The sequence below is a fragment of the Galeopterus variegatus genome, unplaced genomic scaffold (assembly GCF_000696425.1).
Source record: "Galeopterus variegatus unplaced genomic scaffold, G_variegatus-3.0.2 Scaffold5285, whole genome shotgun sequence".
Lineage (NCBI taxonomy): Eukaryota > Metazoa > Chordata > Mammalia > Dermoptera > Cynocephalidae > Galeopterus > Galeopterus variegatus.
Genome location: NW_007731396.1, coordinates 33,423 through 53,922, shown reverse-complemented (window position 1 = coordinate 53,922; position 20,500 = coordinate 33,423). Strand labels below are relative to the sequence as shown.

The 20,500-nt window shown below is 45.6% G+C and overlaps 1 protein-coding gene across 1 annotated transcript in view; it reads left to right on the top strand.

Annotated features, from left to right (window-relative positions):
- The window catches only part of WDR27 (WD repeat domain 27), a 61,230-nt gene that overhangs the window by 9,670 nt on the left and 31,060 nt on the right, over positions 1–20,500 (top strand). The window contains exons 3-11 of the mRNA XM_008589178.1: positions 2,137–2,207; positions 2,987–3,107; positions 4,262–4,382; positions 6,041–6,144; positions 7,059–7,126; positions 7,398–7,519; positions 7,940–8,022; positions 18,423–18,501; positions 19,770–19,847. Of these exons, the coding sequence (XP_008587400.1) occupies positions 2,137–2,207; positions 2,987–3,107; positions 4,262–4,382; positions 6,041–6,144; positions 7,059–7,126; positions 7,398–7,519; positions 7,940–8,022; positions 18,423–18,501; positions 19,770–19,847 (847 nt within the window). The remainder of the gene's footprint in view (positions 1–2,136; positions 2,208–2,986; positions 3,108–4,261; positions 4,383–6,040; positions 6,145–7,058; positions 7,127–7,397; positions 7,520–7,939; positions 8,023–18,422; positions 18,502–19,769; positions 19,848–20,500) is intronic.

Sequence of the window (20,500 nt, the reverse complement as noted above, 5' to 3'; positions counted from 1 at the left end):
GTTTGCTCACTGGCTGAGTGTGGTGCTGACAACACCAAGTCAAGGGTTAAGATCCCCTTACCGGTCATCTTTAAAAAAAAAAATTATTTTATTACTATATTTATCATTGCACAATGTGATCATTTTCTGTGGCCCTTTACCACTTTCTCACTAACTCCCCTCACCCTCCCCTTTCTCACCTCTGGTGGCCTCAAGTCTGTTCTCTCCTTTTGAAATTTCAAGGAATTATTTGTTTGTTTATTTCTTTCTTTGTATTGCTATAGCCATAAGGGCCACACTTCTACTTCTAAAGAAACATGTGTTTGTTCAAAGGTCTGGGACCATTGTACGGGATCCTTAATATACAGTTCATCAGTGTTAACAGGTAAATTTAAAAATCTTCCATATTTTCTTTAAATGGGCTACACGTAACCAAATTCTCCTAGTGCATGTGTTGTCCCATGAGATGCAGCTGTGACATTCAAGTGGCTCTGAATCAGTCTCACTCATAAACAGCTGTGTACTCCCACTCACATATTGAAAGGACCCACTTAACAGTTAATATCCTTGAAGTTTTGAACTTAAAATTAAACATATGCTTGGAGTCTGAGCCTTTCTGTTCAGAAAAGAGTAAAAGAATGCCAGCTCTCAGATACAGTGCTGACCACTGCAGGGAAAGACGAGCCCTCTGCTGTCCCATGGAGACAAGCCCAGAGCTGAGACAGGGCTCAGAGTCTGCAGGTTCCAACCGCCCTCTTGGCCCAGCGTGCTGTTCGGAGAGGGCTGCATTCCTCAGCTGCATTGGTTAGGCGTTAATCACGCAGCTTGGGAAGTGTGTACGGGTGCTGTCTGCAAGCTGTTTGGTGGTCAGTGAAGCCGATAGTTGGTGCAGAGTCTGTATGTGAAGCCGTGTGGGAGGTTTCCTTGGTTCAGGTCTCCTTGAAGCACAGGACACTGCCTGTGACGTCCCCAAGCAGATCTCACCCTGTAAGCCCATGGCTGCTTCCCTCCTAGGACCTCACGGCACTGCAGGAATAGACAGTTAAGATAAGGTAGGTCTTCCTTGGGATAAGTAACATGAAAGTGCCACTTAAAGAATACACAGATATGGGGCCAGCCCGGTGGCGCACTGCTACTGTGCGCCGCTTGAGAGCGCGGTGACGTTCCCGCCGAGGGTTCGGATCCCACATACGGACCGGTTCCGCTCACTGGCTGAGCGAGGTGCGGGTGCGGCACTGAGGGTTGCGATCCCGTTGCCGGTCCCGGTCCGGTACGGGCGCGACACTGAGGGTTGCGATCCGTTGCTGGACACGAACAAAAGACAAAAAGGAAAAAAAAAAAAAAAGAATACACGGATACCTTGGTGACTTGGTAGAGTTACATTATGTTTTCCCAAAGATTCAACATTCTTCCTGAGGTTAATTTATCCATGTGTAGAATACGATATTTTAACAACGTGAATACATTTACATTTCTTGGAGGTATGTTGGAATTATTTTCCTGAAATTAATTATGTGGGATTATTATTTGACTGTCAAGAAAACAATTATAAACTTGATCTTTGATGTCATTTATAGTTTATTTAGAGCATAGAGTATTTTTCAATATCCATTAATCTAATTCTCCTTCTGAGTTCTTAACAGTTTAGAGTAGGTTTTAAATAGAATGACATCCTAGGCAATAATTTTTCTATAGACAAGAAATCCGTTTAATTGCTGTGTTCATCATTAAGTCCATAATTTTATCACTTCTGGCTGACTCTGGATTCGTTCTGTTTCTGGTACAGCACTGGTTGGATCTCCATGCCACCGTCCCTCTCGGTTATACAGCTGCGGGCGTCAGTGCCGCGGGGTCCTGCTCTGGACATGCCAGGCTTCTGTCTGGGCACAGGGGTGTGATTTATTGGGTCCGTCCACAGCCGACTTTAATTAACAGCCACTGAGCTTTTATCTGGGGTACCCTCCCTATCTTCCCTCACGATCGTGGGGTTTTCCAAATTTGTATTCACTTGCGGTTTTTACTTCTGGGTAAAAAACTTATTTGGGCATATTTCAAACTTGACTAAAAGAAGTGTTATAAGTAAAACAGACAATTTTCAGCTTAAATGACCCCAGTCACTTCTAAACTAAGGTACATATCCCGTGTTCCTTTGCATAGCATATCCTCTCCTCAGCTTGTTCATCGATGAAGAAAGCAAGCAGCTTGTCACTGGGTGTGCTGATGGCCAGGTGAGAGAACTACGCAACTAAATTCCAATTTTCATACATTGTTATAAGTGAGCATGTGCACAAAAGGTCTTTGTTTCCATATTACTTTGTACTTGTGATTTGAAGAAACCAGTCAACTCCAGTGTGCTGAGACTGTCACCTAGTGGGTGTCTCAGCGTCATTGTGGGGTTTTTAATACAGGACTGGGCCTTTGGTCTGCAGAGGAGCCAGGTAATCTGCATGTTCTAAAAGATATTTAATCTTTTTCACAATGTTTTCTAGTTAGTATTTAGAAAGAATGGATAAAGTTGCTGTTGATAGAATTTGAGAAAGATAGATTTTTGGAAACTAAGATAATTTTCTATCTTTTCGACAAAGTTGACTGCTATCATCCTGTGTCTTATCACCCAGTAACATGGTTAGACACGTCTGTGGCTTTGACACTCTGGTGTGTTGTGTACAGACGAGATGGGGTGCGGGCTGTTGGAGGTCTGCTAGGTAGAGAGTCTTGCAGGATACCTGCCTAACGTGCACTATGTCTGCACCTGAGTCAGGATTCTTAACTGACGTGCCAATAACGAGGAAGCGCCGTGAGGCTGTGGGTGTCCAGCAGGAAGGAAATGGTCTGGACCAGGGCTTTAGAGACTAGAGAGCAGTTCAGTGGAATATGTAAGGGCCACGAGCGACATGGCTCTTGTGACTTGACTCTCAACCCATTTTTCTCATTTGGCTTTAACAGCTTTTTCATAAGTACCATTTGTGGAAAGAGATATGTATCTGTCTGTGTTTTGCTTTTGTAGCTTTGTGTCTTCAGTTTGATTGAAACGCATCATTATCGTTGTGTGGCTCGTGTTGACCTAAGGAAAAGGAGTGAGAGTTTCTGCACAGCGAGGACCAGGCCTGGGTGGTGCAGCCTCCCAGGTGTGCTGCTCAGATCGTCCCACGGGGCCTCCTGCTTGGTGTGCAGTGTTCACTGGGCCCTGTGTTGAGGGCCTTCTGCTAGACGCAGTGGGCAGAGAGGTTGGAGGAGGAGCCTCCTTATTTGGGAGAACCCAGGATCATGACCTCAGACAACCACTAACCCCTGGCAGGTCATGTGAGTGACAGTGGGCTCTGAGCTAGCAGCAGACGAAGGCACAGGCTGTGTGTGTGTGTTGGGGGTGGTGGAGGGGTGCGGATGGGAGGCTACAGTGAGCAGAAGACCATAGGCAACAGGAAGCAGCAGCTCCAAGGTGCACGAGATGTTGTCATGGTGCTGGGGGCTCAGGGGGAGAAGCCTTCCAGCCTTCCACAGACGCTTCATGCTGAGCAGACTGGTGCCCCCCACACAAGATCCCCCTGCACCAGCCCAGCCTGTCCCCACCCTCCAGGCCCTCACCGGGTCCTCTCCTACCGCTCAGGGCTGCTTCCAGCAGTTCACATGTCAATCCTACCCCCGTGTTCTATGTAGCCACGGTACTGTCAGAAAAGCAGCTGACACTGCATAGGAAGAACCGTCGACCTTATTTTGGGACTCAGTTAACCACTGTGTTCTAGGAGTATGCAGTGAATTTTCTGTCTGACAGCCAGTGCGTCTTTGCACTGCTTCCTTATCTTTGTTGCTATTTGTTCTTTCTTTCAGTGTGTGCTTTTTGCAGACGGCTTTAGAATATTTCTTTCTATAGTAGGTCAGAAATTACCTTTATATACAATACACCAATTTTTCCATAATGTTAAAACTGTGGCTTTCATTATTTACATTATAAATACCCATTTATTACTGAAGTAAATCGTACATCCACTTTAGGAAATATGGAGTCAAAAACTTCCCAATTTGACCATCTCTTCTTCCCCACTCCCTTTCTCGGATCCCGTATTTGAAATCCCATCCTTTACAGATGTCATATTATAGGGTGTAATCTTTATTTTAACCTTAGTTTTTATTATTTTTAAGCCTGAGTGTTTTTCTTGACTCATGCTTTGAGTAATTCTAGCGATATATATTTATTAAAACCTCACACTATGTCAATCGTTTACCTCTAAACTTGGTTTATAAGTTTAATTTCTGTTCTAAGATACAGCAATTCTGTTCTTAGAAGAGAGTCGGCTTCGCTCCACCAATGACCCGGAGGGAGTCGGAGAGACAGAAGTGGCCTTTCCCGTGCTGAGACTCGCACACTGTCATCTTTCACCCCTACTCACTCCTGAACGGGGACGGTAAGTGTGACAAACTCGGTGGGACAAAGTCATGAAACAAAAACCACTTAAATTCCTCAAATGAACATAGGTTCACTTTCAAAGAATGATTAAAATGAAACCAAGTTATTTTTGCCTCTTTGATTATTACTAACTCTAAGTGCCCTTAAGATTGCATCTTTTAAGTCTTAAGGTTGGTAACCTTGGTCAATTATGTTTAAGACTCTTTAATATGAGGAATTAGATTATTTTCATTTTTGCTCATCAAAACCCAGGCAGATCTTTTCCTCTGTGGCAGGACTTTTTCTTCAGTAAGGTGAGTGGTTGTTGTAGCTCATTCTAAACTTCCTTTTTCCCATGTGTGCCGTGTATCATACATTTAAAACTAACCCAAAGAATTTTATTTATTTCTGTGATTGACAGAAATCGTATAAACATTTGGCCATGTAAGGAAGCATCGTTTAACTGTGATTAAAGCATATTATAACTGTGTTTACCGCTCTCCCTCTAAAAAAGCTTGGAAAGCCCTAGCAATTATGAATTTAGCTAAAGATTAGCCTCTGGTTCTCTCTGGATGAGGAAGGATGCATCTTTGGGAGGAAAGTTGAACGCTCGAATGGCCTTGGCCCTGGCATGGCCTTGGGAGCAGAACATTCCCTGCTTGGTCCAGAGCACGTAGAGGGGACAGGGCAGGAACAGAGGCTGGACATCATGCTCCTATGCTGACTCGTGGGCCATGTCTTACCTGAGGGCTGTGGGAGCTGTTAGAAGGGGTGGGCAGTGGCCACACGACTGGCTTCTGTTCACAGTGACTTGCTGGTCCAGCATGTGCACCAGGGCTGGAGATGCTGAGAATGAGCCCAGGGCCCTGCCCCAGGTGACCCGGCTGGTGCTGTGGGTTAGTATCCTGGGCGTGGAGCTGGAAGAAGGGCCATTTCTGAGTCTGAGTCCAGCATAACCACAATAAGACTTATTGATTTGTTTAATAACAGCAGCAGCAAACAGGCCTGCATTTGCACTCCCATAAATGTGCTACTTGGGCCAATTGGTTTCCTCTTTGAATTTATTTCCTTATCTATAGACGTAGCTGTCAATGCCTTTAGGTGCAGGGACTGTGATGGCACCAGAGCCTGCAGGCTGGGTGCTCACCCGAGCGGCAGTCCTGTCAGAGACGTAGGCACCAACCTCCTCTGTGACCTCAGAAGAAAATAAAACCCACACAGATCGGAGTTGAGGCGGGGTCAGGCTTGGCTGCTTTGAGTTACCTGTGTTCAGTAGATGGCAGCTGGATGTCCAGGAAACCCAGCACAGGCGTTAATACCAGCCTTGTCAACGCGCAGTGGTAAATCAGCAGAACCAAGCCCGGGTGGGAGCAAGTGGAGACGCCCTTGGTGTGGTCCACGGGGAGGTGCGTGCCTCGTCCCCTGGGATGGAGCATTAGTGGTGTTGCGTGAAACTGTGGAACTAAGGGCCGGCCCGTGGCTCACTCGGGAGAGTGTGGTGCTGATAACACCAAGGCCACGGGTTCGGATCCCATATAGGGATGGCCGGTTCGCTCACTGGGTGAGCGTGGTGCTGACAACACCAAGCCAAGGGTTAAGATCCCCTTACCGGTCATCTTTTATTTAAAAAAAAAAAAAAAAAAGTTTTGAACTAAAGATCAAGTTCTTGTTTTTCAGTCTTTCTTCTGAGAATAGCAAATTCTTGTGGATCGGAAGCTCAGCTGGTTTGTTCATACTTAATCTCGCAAACTTTGAACTGGAATCTGTTTTACATTATAAGGGTAAGATCATAAGTTCAAATAATCTTTGGTGTAAATTTTGTGTAACTGTAATGCTTTTCTTTGTAAAGGCTTTAGTGCAGAAAGCCTCGCCATTTGATCTGAGGATCAGATGAGTTTAACTGCTGGTGATGGCTTATCAGTAGCCTCTGTGGGGCTGAATCCCAGGGATGGGCCTCAGCTCTGCCCGCCTGGCCTCCAGGGTGTCGGTGCAGCTCCCTGCTCCCTGGGAGGCCCGTCCCCACCCTGCATGTCCACCCCGTGCGTGATTCCTGCCGAATGCTGGACGTCACGGCCAGACACGCTCATGAGTGCCTCTCCTCTCCAGGCCTGGGTCCCTTCCTCCATTACTGTCACCCCCAGCCATGCAGGGGTGGTCACCTACGCCTCCCCTCCCCTTCCCCATGTCTCATCCATCACCCGCTCCTGTCAGTCCCAGCCAGTGCTTTCCAGCCTCTCCTCCTCTTCACTGGCTGGGAAGGCTGCCATGGGAGGGTCTCCCCACCCCGATTCTGCACAGGAGCCAGGTGGTTGCTCCCCTGCCCTTCTGGGAACCTGCGACGGCTTCCTTGCTTCTAGGGTGGGGGAGGAATTGAAGGGTCTCTTCTTTCCTGACGATGCTCCTGCCCACGGCGGCCTTCTCTCCCAGCCCTGAACTCTCCAGGCCACAGCACAGGTGTCTCAGCACCACTCCCCCCCTCACCTGTCCTGAGATCCTCCCCGCTGTCCTTCCTGGCACTGTCACAGCTGCAGTCACACGTGTGTGTGAGCTTGTGTGTGCTCCATTTCACGTCCCCAGCACCCACATGGCGCCCACCAGCAGGGGCGCTTGGAAACGGCTGAACACACGAGTCAGTGAGCGTTAGGTCCCTCTACCTACGCTCTAAACATGGTTTCTTTCTTTGTTGAAAATTAAGATTTTCGGAGCCTCAGCATTCGAGTTGCTGGATCGTGCGCAGTGATGAGCAAAGCCACGGATTGTAAGGTCAGTGTCAAAGCAGCCACCATTTCAGGTTCTGGGAAAGCACCTATCTCAGCTCGATTGACACCTGCTTCCCTCCACTTGGTGTCACAATGATGGGCTGGACAAATGTGATTATTATGCTTTGTGCAGCACTGTCACCAGTCAGGCAGTGTGACCATCTGTACAAACACAGCAGGTGCACTTTTAAAGGCTGTGCTTACAGTAGAGCGCTGCACTGCAGTCTCCTCTGGGCCCGGTGCTGCTGTGAGTTTCGCACAACTTCGGCCCACAGGCATTTTGCTTGCTCACGTCCCTGTTCGGAAGTCTGACTGCGGTGCTGGAAATCGACCTGGCGGCCCTGGTGAGGGCTCAGCAGCGCCTCGGGGTGGGGAGGAGCCTTTCAGTGCCGGCCAGGTAGGTCTTTTCAGGCACAGTGTCCACGCAGGTTTATCAGTTGTGAGCGTTTTATATTCCTTTTTATGTTACGAAATAAAAGTAAGCTTTAGTTTATTCCTCTCCTAACTAGCCCTGTTTGAAATTATTGTTCATGCTCCTGTTTATATCATGTTTAAAACTAAATCGTTCATAGTTTATTTTAATGTGAAACACTGTTTTATTTCAGAATAGAATGTACATGATAAAACAGCACTTTTACTAAAAATGTATTATCTTTATTCTTACAAGGATAAGGATAAGCTTGATAGTTTTCACTTCCAAATGTTGTAGGTCCACATCCGTGTGAATCAATCATTCATAACCACCCTTCAAGAGGACACTTCACTGAAACAAATCCGCCGTGATTGATCTCATAGCACAGCTTCGTTTTTATTTTAGCTCCTGTGTCCTACCAACCTCTCCACTGTATTTTGGAAACATTGAGGAAAAACGTACCAAGCCTGCTAGTGAAAAACGATCTGGTTAGTATAACTACTCTGAGACACAAAAATACAAAGTTAGTTAATTCTGATCATGGTTGGCGTTGCTGCATTGCTTTGTGAATTCACATCTGCCAAAATATAAACTCAGTCCTTCCTTCCTTCCTTCCTTCCTTCCTTCCTTCCTTCCTTCCTTCCTTCCTTCCTTCCTTCCTTCCTTCCTTCCTTCCTTCTCTCCTCCATTTCTCTGCCTCTCGCATGGTTTTTACATGTCAACTGTGGTGGGCGTGTGCTGGATGCTTCTTTTCCTGATTTGGGTAAAACTTACAGGTATTTAAAAACATGCTTAAATACTGACAGTTGTTCTCTGGTAATATAATAATTATTGTACATTTTAAAAAAGAAAAAAAAACACAATTATTTATTGTGAGAACTCCTTTTTAGTTTTTCTCTGCTGAAGTATTTTAAAGCAAATCTCAAACAACATGTTATTTGACCCCTGCACACTTCCGTCTGCTTTCCTAAAACACGTGGGCGTTTCCTTACTGCGCTGCGATGGCATTATATCAAAACTAACAGTAAGGCCTTGGTATCTTGTATTAGCCAAGACGTAATAAATTTTTCTTGATTGTTTCAAAAACATTTTTCATTGGTTTGTTCTAAACAGCAGCCAAATAAAACCTCATGTTGCTTTTTTCAAAGAAATAATTTTAAAATGATCTTTCATTTTAATATGGTAGACTTCATTATATTTCACTTATCTCCATTGGAAGTCATTGATAATTACTTTTTTCTTTCTTGTCAACCAGTCTAAACCCCAATCAGTCTTGTGAAGCCTCTTGCTTGACCTAATTAATTAAAATATGAGGCCCTTGATCAACCCATGTTATGTTGTGCCCTGTGGACGCCTCACCCGCACGTCCCCTCGCCTCCGAGAAGGCCCCTCCCCACTTCCAGGCAGTCCCCGCTCGGCCGGTCCCCCTGCTGGGCGCCAAGGCAGGCGGGTGTGTTGTCCTCTCCCTGAGCCCAGGGCTGTGACGTCCTGTGTCGTCTGTCCAGCCTTCTCCTCCCCTTCTCCACCACGCTTTTGAAATCAAGCTCCAGTCACCCCCTGTCTCTGGCGTCCCATGCAGTCCTCGCCCCCTGGCAGCTGTTCTGACCCTGTGTGCGACTGTCATGGTTTTGGGACGAGGTGGTGAGCTCCTGATTTCCAGGTCTGGTGAGCTCTGGTCTGTCTCCATCTCACTGCACAAGCAGCACGTGCCTCGGTGGGGCGTCCTCCTGCAGCTGCCCTGCCTCCGGTGTGCGACTGTCATGGTTTTGGGACGAGGTGGTGAGCTCCTGATTTCCAGGTCTGGTGAGCTCTGGTCTGTCTCCGTCTCACTGCACAAGCAGCACGTGCCTCGGTGGGGCGTCCTCCTGCAGCTGCCCTGCCTCCGGGCACCGGGCCCCTGGCCTTCCGGCTCCCTCGTCCCACTGCCTCCTCGGTTCAGCCTGACCTGCCAGCCTGTGGTGCGTCACGGCTCGCCTTGTCCTGGTCCAGAGCTTTTCATGGCGGCGCCCACGCCCGTGCCTGCTCATGCCTGGACGATCCCAGGGGACAACTCCTCTCCTGAGAAACAGTCGGGGGTACACGAGGGTACTTCAAACAGTTTGTAGAAAAATTGAATTAAGGGATAATACGAACACTTGCATGAACATTTTGAAGACCCCTTGTATTCTCAACCTCGTTTTACAGAGGATCGGAGTCTGGGTTACGGGATGCAGTTAGGATTTGGTGAAAGGCATGTTAGTAAGCTCCTGAGCTTCCCGGTCCTCTCCGGCCTGCGTCTGCGTCCCCTCCAGGCTGGGCGCACAGCGTTTATGTACCGCGCCTGGTGAACCAGGAATCTCTGGCTCACACCTGTCTCCTCTTTCCATTCCCACCACCTACATCTGGTTGATCACGAAGTCTACAGACTTGTCTTCTCTACGGTGCCACACATCTGTGGGTTTTGTCTCGGAGCGAGGCTTTCAGTGAATGACGTCTGTCCCCTCTCACACCACATCACGCACATCCCCACTTACATAATGAGCAACTGGGGGTGGTTTAGGTGCCAGGCGCTGCTCCAGGTAAGGGTGGGTGTGAAGCCAAGCAGACGGGCTCCTGCCCTGTGTGATGGAGCTTATGCTGCAGTGGGAGAGACAGGTGTCACTCACCCTGCACAGCTCAGTCCTGACACCATGACAGTAGGGGGTTCCTGGGCTGGGGGAACAGAGGAGGAGGGGCTCCTGGGGTGTGGGTAGAGGGGGATGGGTCCCTGGGGTGGGGGCAAGGGAGGAGGGTGCCTGGGGTAGGGGCAGAGGAGGGGCAGGGTCATCACGGAGCATTCGCTGCTCCACACCTTGGAACCAGCCGTTCCTTAGCTGGGAATGGCCTTTCTTACGTCCTTCCTTCCTACTGAATTAATTCTTCTGATGTGTTAAGGAAGTATTAAAAATCGCTGTTTAAAAAGCTTCTTGCATTGCAGAATGCGCACAAAGCAGAGCAGAGGGGACGCCGCTGTTCAGCGTGAGGGCAGCTGTGTCAGGGCCCAGGCCCGCGTCTCTCGCTCACCCCTTTCCTTCCACCTGCTCGTGGCCTCTCTCGTGGCTTCTTTCATTTCCTGTCCCCGAGCAGTTTTGCTGCCCGTGACCCATGCTTGCACAGTACAATGGCTCGTCTTGTCTGGTTTTGGACTCTTTATAAATGGAATCATTTTCTTTCGTGAGTTCTTCTGTGATTTGGCTTTTTCGCTTCCTGTTATGATTGTGAGGTTTATATTAAACGCTGTACAGCGTTCCATTGTCCGACTGTGCACAGTTTGTTTACTCACTATTTACCCACAATTTATTTACTCTTAGTGAGCTCTGCTTGGTCTCTGGCTTTTTCTATTGAAACAGTGCTGCTGGGCACAGCCGTGTGCACCTGTGCAGGGAGGCTGTAGCCACGTGTGTAGGTGTGAACTCTCAGGCCGTGGGGTGTGAGGTTTGCCAAGTTCCCTCAATAACGGCCGAAGGTCTTCCAAGGCGGTTCACCAGTGTCTGCTCCAGCAGCTGTGAGACCCTCACTGCCCCACATCTTGCTAACAGCAGACACCATTGGACTCTGACATTTTTGCTCACCAGACAGAGGTACAAAGGTTTCTTGTGATTTCATTTTATTTGCATTTCCTTGATTGAAAATGAGGTGTTTATCTTTTATGTTTAAGCAACCATGTTTTGTTGTGATAAACCCAGTCTGAATTTATTATCTTTTTGCTAATATTTTGTATAGGATTTTTTAGATAGGTGTTCTCGACTGATTTATTTTTCAGGAACTTGCTTAGTTTGGTTTTGGTGTTGTTTATACCAATTACATAGAATTAATTGGGGAAGGTTTTCTCTGTCTCTGTACCTGAAATAGTTTGTGTTAAAATTTTAAGTTAGGTATATGGTTGATCCTGAGCATAAAACCAACCTTGCATGCCAGGAATATTTTCTGCTTGTCATGATGTGGAGTCTTTTTGATGTATAGTTGGATTCAGTTTGTTAATATTGTGTTGAGGTTTTTTGTGTTGAAGTTTGTCAGAGAAACTGTCTTGCAGTTTTCTTGTGATATCTTTGCCTGGCTTAGGTATCAAGGCGATGCTAGTGTCATAAAGTGTGTTGGAAGTATTCCCTCTAGCTCTATTTTTTTTGGAAGAGCTTAAGAAGTATTTGTATTAATTCTTTGAATATTTGGTAGAATTCTCCTCTGAAACCATCTGGTCCTGGGCTTTTCTTCGTTGAAAGGTTTTAATTACTTATTCAATCTCTTTATTTGTTATTGGTCTGTTCAAGCTTTCTGTTTCTTCCTAACTCAATCTTGGTAGATTGTATTTTTTCTAGAAATTTATTCTTTTCCTCTCGGTTATTCAATTTGTTGACATATAATTGTTCATAATAGTCTCTTATGATCCTTTTTATTTCTATGGAATCTGTTGTAATTTGTTCACTTTCATTTTTGATTTTGAGTCTTCTCTCTTTTTTCCTAGACTAGCCAATTTTAATTATTTTTGTAAAAAGCAACTATTTTATTGATTCTTTCTATGGTCTTGGTTTTCTATTTGACTTATTTCTGTTCTGATATTTATTATTTCCTTCCTTCTGCTAATTTTGGGTTTAGTTTGTTTTTCTTTTTCCTAGTTCCTAAGGCACAATGTAGGACAGTGTATTTGAGGTCTTTCTTCTCTTTTAATGTAGGCATTTATTGCTATAAACTTCCCTCTTACAACCACTGTTGCTGCATCTCATAGGTTTCTTTTTTTTTCCTGCTGTTGCTTGTCTCAAGACACTTTTAAATTTTCTTTTTGATTTCTTCTTTGATCCATTGGTTCTTCAGGAGCATGTTGTTTAAATTTCACATATTTATGAATTTTTCAGGATTCTTCCTGTTACTGATTTCTAGTTTCAAACCATTGTGATCTGAAACAATACTTGATATGATTTCAATCTTCTTAAATTTGTTGACTTGTTTTGCGGACTGTGTGGTCTATCCTGGAGAATGTCTCATGTGTGCTGGAGGAAAATGTGTATTCTGCTGCCATTTGATAGAAAATTCTGTATATGTCTGTTATGTCCCCTTAGTCAAAAGTGCATTTCAGTTTCAGTATTTTCTGGTTAATTTTCTGTCTAGTTGACCTTGCCACCACTGAAAATGGGGTATTGAAGTCTCCTACTAATTGTATTGCTATCTATTTCTCCCTTCATATCCATTAATATATTTTAAAATATATTCTTCTTCTTCTTCTTCTTATTTATTTATTTTTGTCCTTTTTGGAGACTGCCGCACCACACTCAGCCAGTGAGTGCTGTGAGCGCACCGGTCATCCCTATATAGGATCCGAACCTGCAGTGGCAGCGCTGCTGCACTCCCAGCGCCGCACTCTCCTGAGTGCGCCACGAGCTCGGCCCAATATATTCTTCTTATTTTTTAATTGACATGTATCACTTGTACATATTATGGGGTAAAGAATGGTATTTCCATACTTGTATATGATGTATGATGTTTAAATCAGGGTAATTAGCTTATTCATCACTGCAAGCATTTTTCATTTCTTTGTGCTGATAACATTTGAACTCCTCTCTTCCAGCTTTTTGAAAATATACAATAAATTGTTGTCAGTTATAGACACCTACCACTACTATGGAACACTAGAGCTTATTCTTCCTGTCTAGCCATAAGTTTGTATCATTAATCAGCCTCTACCAAGCCCTGTTCTCCCACTTCCCAACCTCTAGTAACTGCAACCCTACTCTCTGCTTCTATGAGCACAACTTTTTTTTTTTTTTAAATCTGGCTTATTTCACTTAATGTAATGTCTTCCAGGCTCATCCATGAATGACAGGATTCCATTCTCTTTTTATGGCTGAGTAGTATTCCATTATTTAGATATACCACATTTTCTTTATATGTATATCTGTTGGTGGACACTTAGGTTGATTCCACATCTTAATTATTGTGAATAGTGCTGCAATAAACATGGAAGTACAGATGTATCTCTACAGTATACTTATTTCCTTTTCTTTGGACATATACCCAGTAGTGGGATTACTTGATCATATAGTAGTTCTATTATTAGTTTTTTGGGGGACCTCCCTACTGTTTTCCATAATGGCTGCACTAATTTGCATTCCCATCAACAGTGTATAAGAGTTCCCATTTGTCTGTACCCTCACCAGCATTTGTTATTTTTTTGTCTTTTTGATAATTGACATTCTTTTTTTTCTTTTAAGTTTGTTTTTAAATTTATTTTATTTAAAAAAATTTTTATTAATATTATTTTTATACATTCTATGATGTTGTTGCAGAGCAGTTGGGAGGGAGGGGAAAGGGAGGAAATGTGAGGGAAGGAGGAAGGAGGAGGGGAGGGATTGGGGTCTGTGGCACCCTCACATTCCCACAGGAGAGACTGGGGGGCTTACTGAGGTGGCTTGGTTATGGCCAGGCTGGATGCAGATGTCAGGGGGGTGTAGCAAAAGCCCTCGCCACTCCCACTCCAGCTCAGGGACCCAGGGCTCTTCTTGCTACAGCTTGGTGGTTGTTGCTGTGTTGGATGTGCATGTTAGGGGGTATTGCTGAGGCCATTGGCCCCCTACTGCCCCAGCTCAGGAGAGCCCGGGGTGCTTTCTGCAGTGGCTCAGTGGTTGTCATTGAGCTGGTTGCAGATGTAGGGGGGGACATGGCCGAGGCCCTTGCCCGCCCCCCAGCTCAGGATATCCCTGGGCACTTCCTGTGGCAGCTTGTTGGTCATCACTGGGCTGGTTGCTTGTGTTTGGAGTAGGTATGACCAAGGCCCCAGGCCCCCCACCACCCTGGCTTGGGAGACCCTGGGGCACTTCCTGTGGCAGCTCAGTGGTCGTTGCTTGGGTGGTGGCTCATGTCAGGGGTGTGTGGCTGAGGCCCTCAGTGCCCATTCTTGGGACTGGTTTTGGGTTTTGGGGGGGCATGGCTGAGGCCCCTGGCCCTGCCCCCTTTCTGGCTTGGCAGCCCTGGGGACTTCATTCCTTCTAGATGTTATAGGTGTTCTTTGGTGAAATGAGACCATTACTAGTTAATATCAAACTTTGTCTCTGGTTGCGGGTACTTGGTTTTTTCTTTCAGTTCTGTGTTGGATTATTTGCTGTTCCTACCACTTAAACTCTGCACTGAAACTATTTTTTTTTGTCCTTTGCTTACTTCTAAAATGGGGGAACTTCATGTGGGGACCAGCACTTGAGCTCTGTGGTTGAGCTAAGTTGCTGCTTTGCTGCTGATTCTCTGGGGAAGGCTTTTTGTGCAGTTCAGGTTTTAATGGTTGGCTTTATAGGTACTTCTGGATCTGGTGAGATCTGGTGTACCTGGGCTGTGTAGAAACTCTGATGTGGTGCCTGAGTCTTTACATCAAACTGCACCCCATGGAATTCTATTTCTGACCATCTCCTCTGAGTGGTCCTGTGTTGACTGGGGGGCAGATCAGCTGTCCTTGCTGTGCCCCAGTGTTCACCCGTGGGCCCATCTCCCCTACTGCCTGTGCTACAAACACTTTCCATGGGATGGGCCATACTCCAGACCCTTGCAATGACTCACTGGCCTCTGAATGGCTCCTTTTTTCAGTTGTCATGGCTCCTCACTGCTATGTGGGTCCACAGGAACCCTGTTAGTGGTCTAGCTGTCCTGGGGGCCACCAAGGCCCTCTTCTCCCCTGCTGCCTCCAAGTAACTTCATAAGAAGGGCACAGTTGTGGCTTTTTGCCAGCTCCTGCTCCATGTGCTCAGCAGCTCCAGCCTGGAAGCAGCTGGGATTCGAAAAGGTCCCAGTATTTTTTTCTTTCTCTCATCATGGCTTCTCCCACCTTCATGCCCTCCATAGGTCTCTCTTCCTCTTCCCCTGAGCTCTCAATAATTGCCATTCTAACTGGGGAGGGATGGAAAGGAATAGCCTCTTCAATAAATGGTGCTGGGACAACTGGATATCATGTGTAGGAGAAGTCAAGAAAACAACCCTGTTATGACAGCATTAAAAAATTATCCTGGAATAAATTTAAAGAAGGAGGTAAAAGATCTGAAAACTATAAATCTCCATGGCATTCTTCACAGAAATAGAAAAAAATGATCCTAAAATTTGTGTGGATTTACTAAAGTCCCTGAATAGCCAAAATAATTATGGGAAAGAAAAAGTGGGAGGCATGTCACTTCCTGAGCTGAAATTATATTACTGGCATGAAAACAGACACACACACTAGTGGAACAGAATAGAGTCCAGAAATAAATCCAAACACGTATACTCAACTAGTTTCTGACAAGAGCACCAAGAGGACACAATGGAGAAAGGTTGGTCTCTTCAAAGGCTGGTGCTGGGGAAACTGGATTTCCACATGCGAAGGAGTGAAGTTGGACCCTTACCTTACACCATACACAAAAATTAGCTCAAAATGGGTGAAAGACCTAAATATAAGACCAGAAACTATGAAACTCCCTGAAGAGAACATACGGGAAAAGCTCCTGGACATTGGCTTTGGCAATGATTTTTGGATATGACACCAAAAATTCAGTCCACTAGAGCAAAAATAAATAAATGAGATTACATTAAACTAAAAAGCTTCTACACACAGGAAACAATCCACAAAATGAGAGGGCAGCCTACAGATTGGGAATAAATATTTGCAAACCATGTATCTCATAAGGGGTTAATATTCACAATTTATAAACAACTAATTGAACTCAACAGTGTAAAACCAAATAATTCAAAAATGGGCAAAAGACCTGAACAAACACTTCTCCAAAGAAGGCATAAAAATGGCTAACAGGCATATGAAACTGTGCTCAACATCATGAATTTTCAGGGAAATCCCAATTAAAACCACTGTAAGATAACATTCCATACCCATTAGGATGGCCCTTATCAAAAAATCAAAAGATAAATGTTGGTGAGGGTGGGAGAAAAGGGAGCCTTTGTATACTGTTGGTGGGAATGTAGATTGATACAGCCATTATGTGGAACTGCATGGAGGTTTCTAAAGAAATTAAAAATAGATGTACACTACCCTATGACCCAGAAATTTCTCTTCTGAGCACATAACTAAAGGAAATAAAGTCACCATCTCATAAAGATATCTCACTCCCGTGTTCATTGCAGCTTTATTCATAATATTCAAGAAACTGGTGTGTGTGTGTGTGTCTGTGTGTACAAAAATCAACACACAAACGTCAGTGGCATTTTTATACACCAGTGACACCCTAACTGAAATGAAAGTCAGCTTCTACTTTTTAAATAGTAGCTTCCTCGAAAAATTTAAAAATTCCTGTGTAGTCAGTATGTTAAAGAAAAATTGAAAGTATTTACTAGGTAAATAATATGATCTTGTACATTATATAGTAAAAGTGTGTTTTTCCTATTTAAAAAACCTTTCTTCTTTAGTTATTTCTTTACTTGCCTCTTGTTTTGTTTTTTTTTTAATTGTGGTGAAGTAAGTGTAGCAAAATTTTCCGTTTTAACCATTTTAAAACGTATGGTTCAGTGGCATAAAGTACCTTCACATTGTTGTGTAATGTAAAAATGATTTTTGAAATATTTTCTTAATTAATATCAAAAGTAATTTTATGTTTATATAAACACTTCTATTAAAATTCTTTAGAAAAACTAGGCTGGGACTGCACAATTTCCTGGGTTACCCCTAGGAGCGGTTCCTTCCCTGAGAGGTCACTTTGGGGTCCCCGCTCTGGACGGTGGCTTCCTTCCCCCTACCCCTGCCCTTCCCTAGGCATGGGTTCTGCTCGCTGCAAGCCCATGAGGTGGGTGAGGCCCAGGCCCGGGGTGGACACAGGCCTCGGGGACTCCAGGCTACCTCTTGTACTTTGATTTGTCACAGTGAGACGTCTTAAGTTATTAATTTAATATCTGCTCATTAGGTTCACTTGGCTCTTAATGGGAATATGGTTCAGGTTGTCAGGTTTAAAATAGTCCGAAGGGCTGGCTGCTTATCTCATCACAGTGTCATAACACCAAGGTTTGGATCCCCACACCGTCCAGCTGCCAAAAATAAGTAAAAATAGTACCAGACCAGAAACAGAACTGAGTTTCCTTGTTTCAAAAAAAGAGAGAAAATTCTATTTAGAATTACTCAATATTATACAATTATCCATTTTTCTAAAGCTATTTTATAATATTGTACTGAATATTTATATTGAACACCAAGTATTAAGTTTATGTGAAGATAAATAGTTGTGAAAAATTCGTATTTTTCTGAAAGGATTTTCGAGATTCGTAAATATTTATGATAAGTTTATAGGTCACGTGTCCGAATTTTTATCATCCAGTAGTTCCGGTGGAAAATGTAAACTATGTTAAAATAGGGTGAGAGGTTTCATTGCCATTAAAATATATTAATGTAATTATTAGTAGCTTATTTTTCTTATTATTCTATCACATTATAAATAAAAAGTATAAAAATGAATTTGAATCAAGTACAGATAGTCGATACTCTTGCTGGTAGAGAGGCCGTGTTTATCACTGATTTGTGGAGTGAGCTGCTGCAGGGAGGCGCTTTGTCATTACCCCGTGGACGGAGCTTGCACACCCAGGGTTTTGTGTGCAGCGTGGTTTATGGCCACCTGCGCGGTCTCTTCCAGGTGATGAACCTGTGGCCAGCACTGCCTGGAAGCTCACGGTTTAGTCCACAAGTATGTGAAACATATTGCAATTTGGCGTAATTTAAAGAATGAGAAAAATATCTGGTTATTTTCTTATACTTTTAATCCCCTTGGTCTAATCTTCTTTTGCTGGTATTGGCTTATTTAACTTCAGGTCAGAAACTCATTCTGTTTGTGTGAATTTTTCTGTTTTTGAGAGACTGTACTTTTCACGTCCGTAACTAAATTGAAATGCTAAATTCCGCTGCTTCTTTAAAATTATTTTTATGCAGCTGCGCGGAGCGCCGTAAAGGACCAGCCTTTGGTTTTCCACAGGAGAATTCGGTCGTCTGGCTACGCATCGGCACCACGGTGAGCAAAGCAGCTGCAAGTCCCTCATGTCACTAGTGCAAATGGCAACGTAACTACGTCACAGAGGCAGGACCTAGACGTGCATGGACATGTGCCCTCGAGGATCATCTGGGGGGAGGGGACAGAGTATGAACAGAAGTTAAAATGTGGCGGCTCAGAACCCAGAATGTCACGTCGCTGAAGTGTGCGACTGCAGCAGCCAGCATTCGTTGAGCGCTTGCTGTGCACTGGGGCTCAGATCAGCCCTTGAGTCCTTGTCCGCTGATGAGGTCATTTCAGGTGAGGTGGGAAGCTAGTGGGGTGTGGACTGGGAGGGGGTGACCGAGGCCGACGACACTGCCCTCCTTAGAGCACAGCTCAGGGTGCTCAGAATCTGAGTTAGCAGGACCGGCTGTGTGAGGTTGTCCAGGGACAGTGGTGTGTAGTGCAGCGTGGTGCTGGGGAGCTGTGGTGGAGCCTTGGGGTTCCCTGTCCTTCACAAGCCCCGAAAAGGACAATGTGGCTCTTCTGCATCCCACCCTCCCCCTACCCAACTCTCCACCCCGATGTGCTCTAGAAATAGAGGCCAGAATGACCCTGTTCCCCAAAAGCCCCCTGGTGTGGCTGATGGGCCTCCAAGCTCTTCCTGTTGGTGCTCAGCTCCTCCAAGCCCCCCTCGCCTGTCCCCTGGACCCCCAGGGCTCCACTCTGTGTAACTCACTGCCTCCCCTCCCCGCCCAGCCCTTTCCTGCTTCACGCTCTCTCTTTGGCCGGACAGTATGAGTGTGACTGTGTCCCACGTGTTGTCTGTGTTGTAAGTCCCTGAGCCTGGGACCCTCTCACGAGGTGCTTATGGGGGGCGGAATGAGTTCAGGGTTTGTGCCTCAGCAGAATCACACGTCAGTCCAGGTGTCCTGCTGTTAAGGCTGGGCGGTGCCGTCTGCGGCGTCGCGTGTGACTCCCGGGGCCCTCTGGGTTAGGCGTGTGGGGAGTGCAGGGCCGTGTGCGGGAGCCACGGGGATGAGGGTGCCAGACCGCGAGCGCCACCCTGGGCCTTGGAGCTGAACAGGAGAAGGGCCGAGTGCTGTGCAGGATTTTAAATGCGGTCGCTGAGGACGACATGCAGCAGGTGGTGTGAGAGGCAGTGGGAGGCGGTGGAGGCGGGTGGCAGAGGGCAGCCATGTGCAGTCATGCAGCCGTGTGTGTGGGTGTCACTGTGAGACACAGATCTGTCAACAGACTCGGAGCTCCTAGTCTTTGAGTGTGATACACGGGTTTTCTTTCTGCAGTACAACTATGTTTTCACCAAAGACCAGCGTCAAGAATGGTGGTGAAAGGTCTTCGGAGCACAGGAGCAGTCACAGACGGTGTGTACCCTAGGGCGTGCATTAGAAGTAGATCTGAAATGACAGGGAGAGACCTTTAAATACTTTCAGTGACTTTCAAACAAGGGTAGGACCTTACATGTGTACATGCACATCTGTACACTAGTACGTGTATGTCTATAGGGTTCATCTACCCTAGGGCGTGCATTAGAAGTAGATCTGAAATGACAGGGAGAGACCTTTAAATACTTTCAGTGACTTTCAAACAAGGGTAAGACCTTACATGTGTACATGCACATCTGTACACTAGTACGTGTATGTCTATAGGGTTCATCTAGAACCTTTTAGTCAAATCTTTCATGTTAATAATTTTTCAGACATGCTGCTATTTTTACCACCTTGACAATTTTGACATATTTAATATTTGTTAAAATTTAGTTTTAGGAAACAGTGTAGCCAATGATCACTCTTAGTAAGTGTCTTTGGCGGTAGCTGGCTGGGAAGCCTGGAGCAGCAGCGGTGTAAGTGCGGTTCTGAGCGGCCTGGCTGGCTCGCCACCTCGGGCCGGCAGGCTGGGCTGCGGCGCGGGCTCTGTGTAGCTGTGCACACGTCCAGCAGACGCTGGGCCCCAGTGTCTGTACAAGGAAGGGTCTGGGGGACCTCTCAAGCCTTAAGATTCATCACCTATAAAGAGA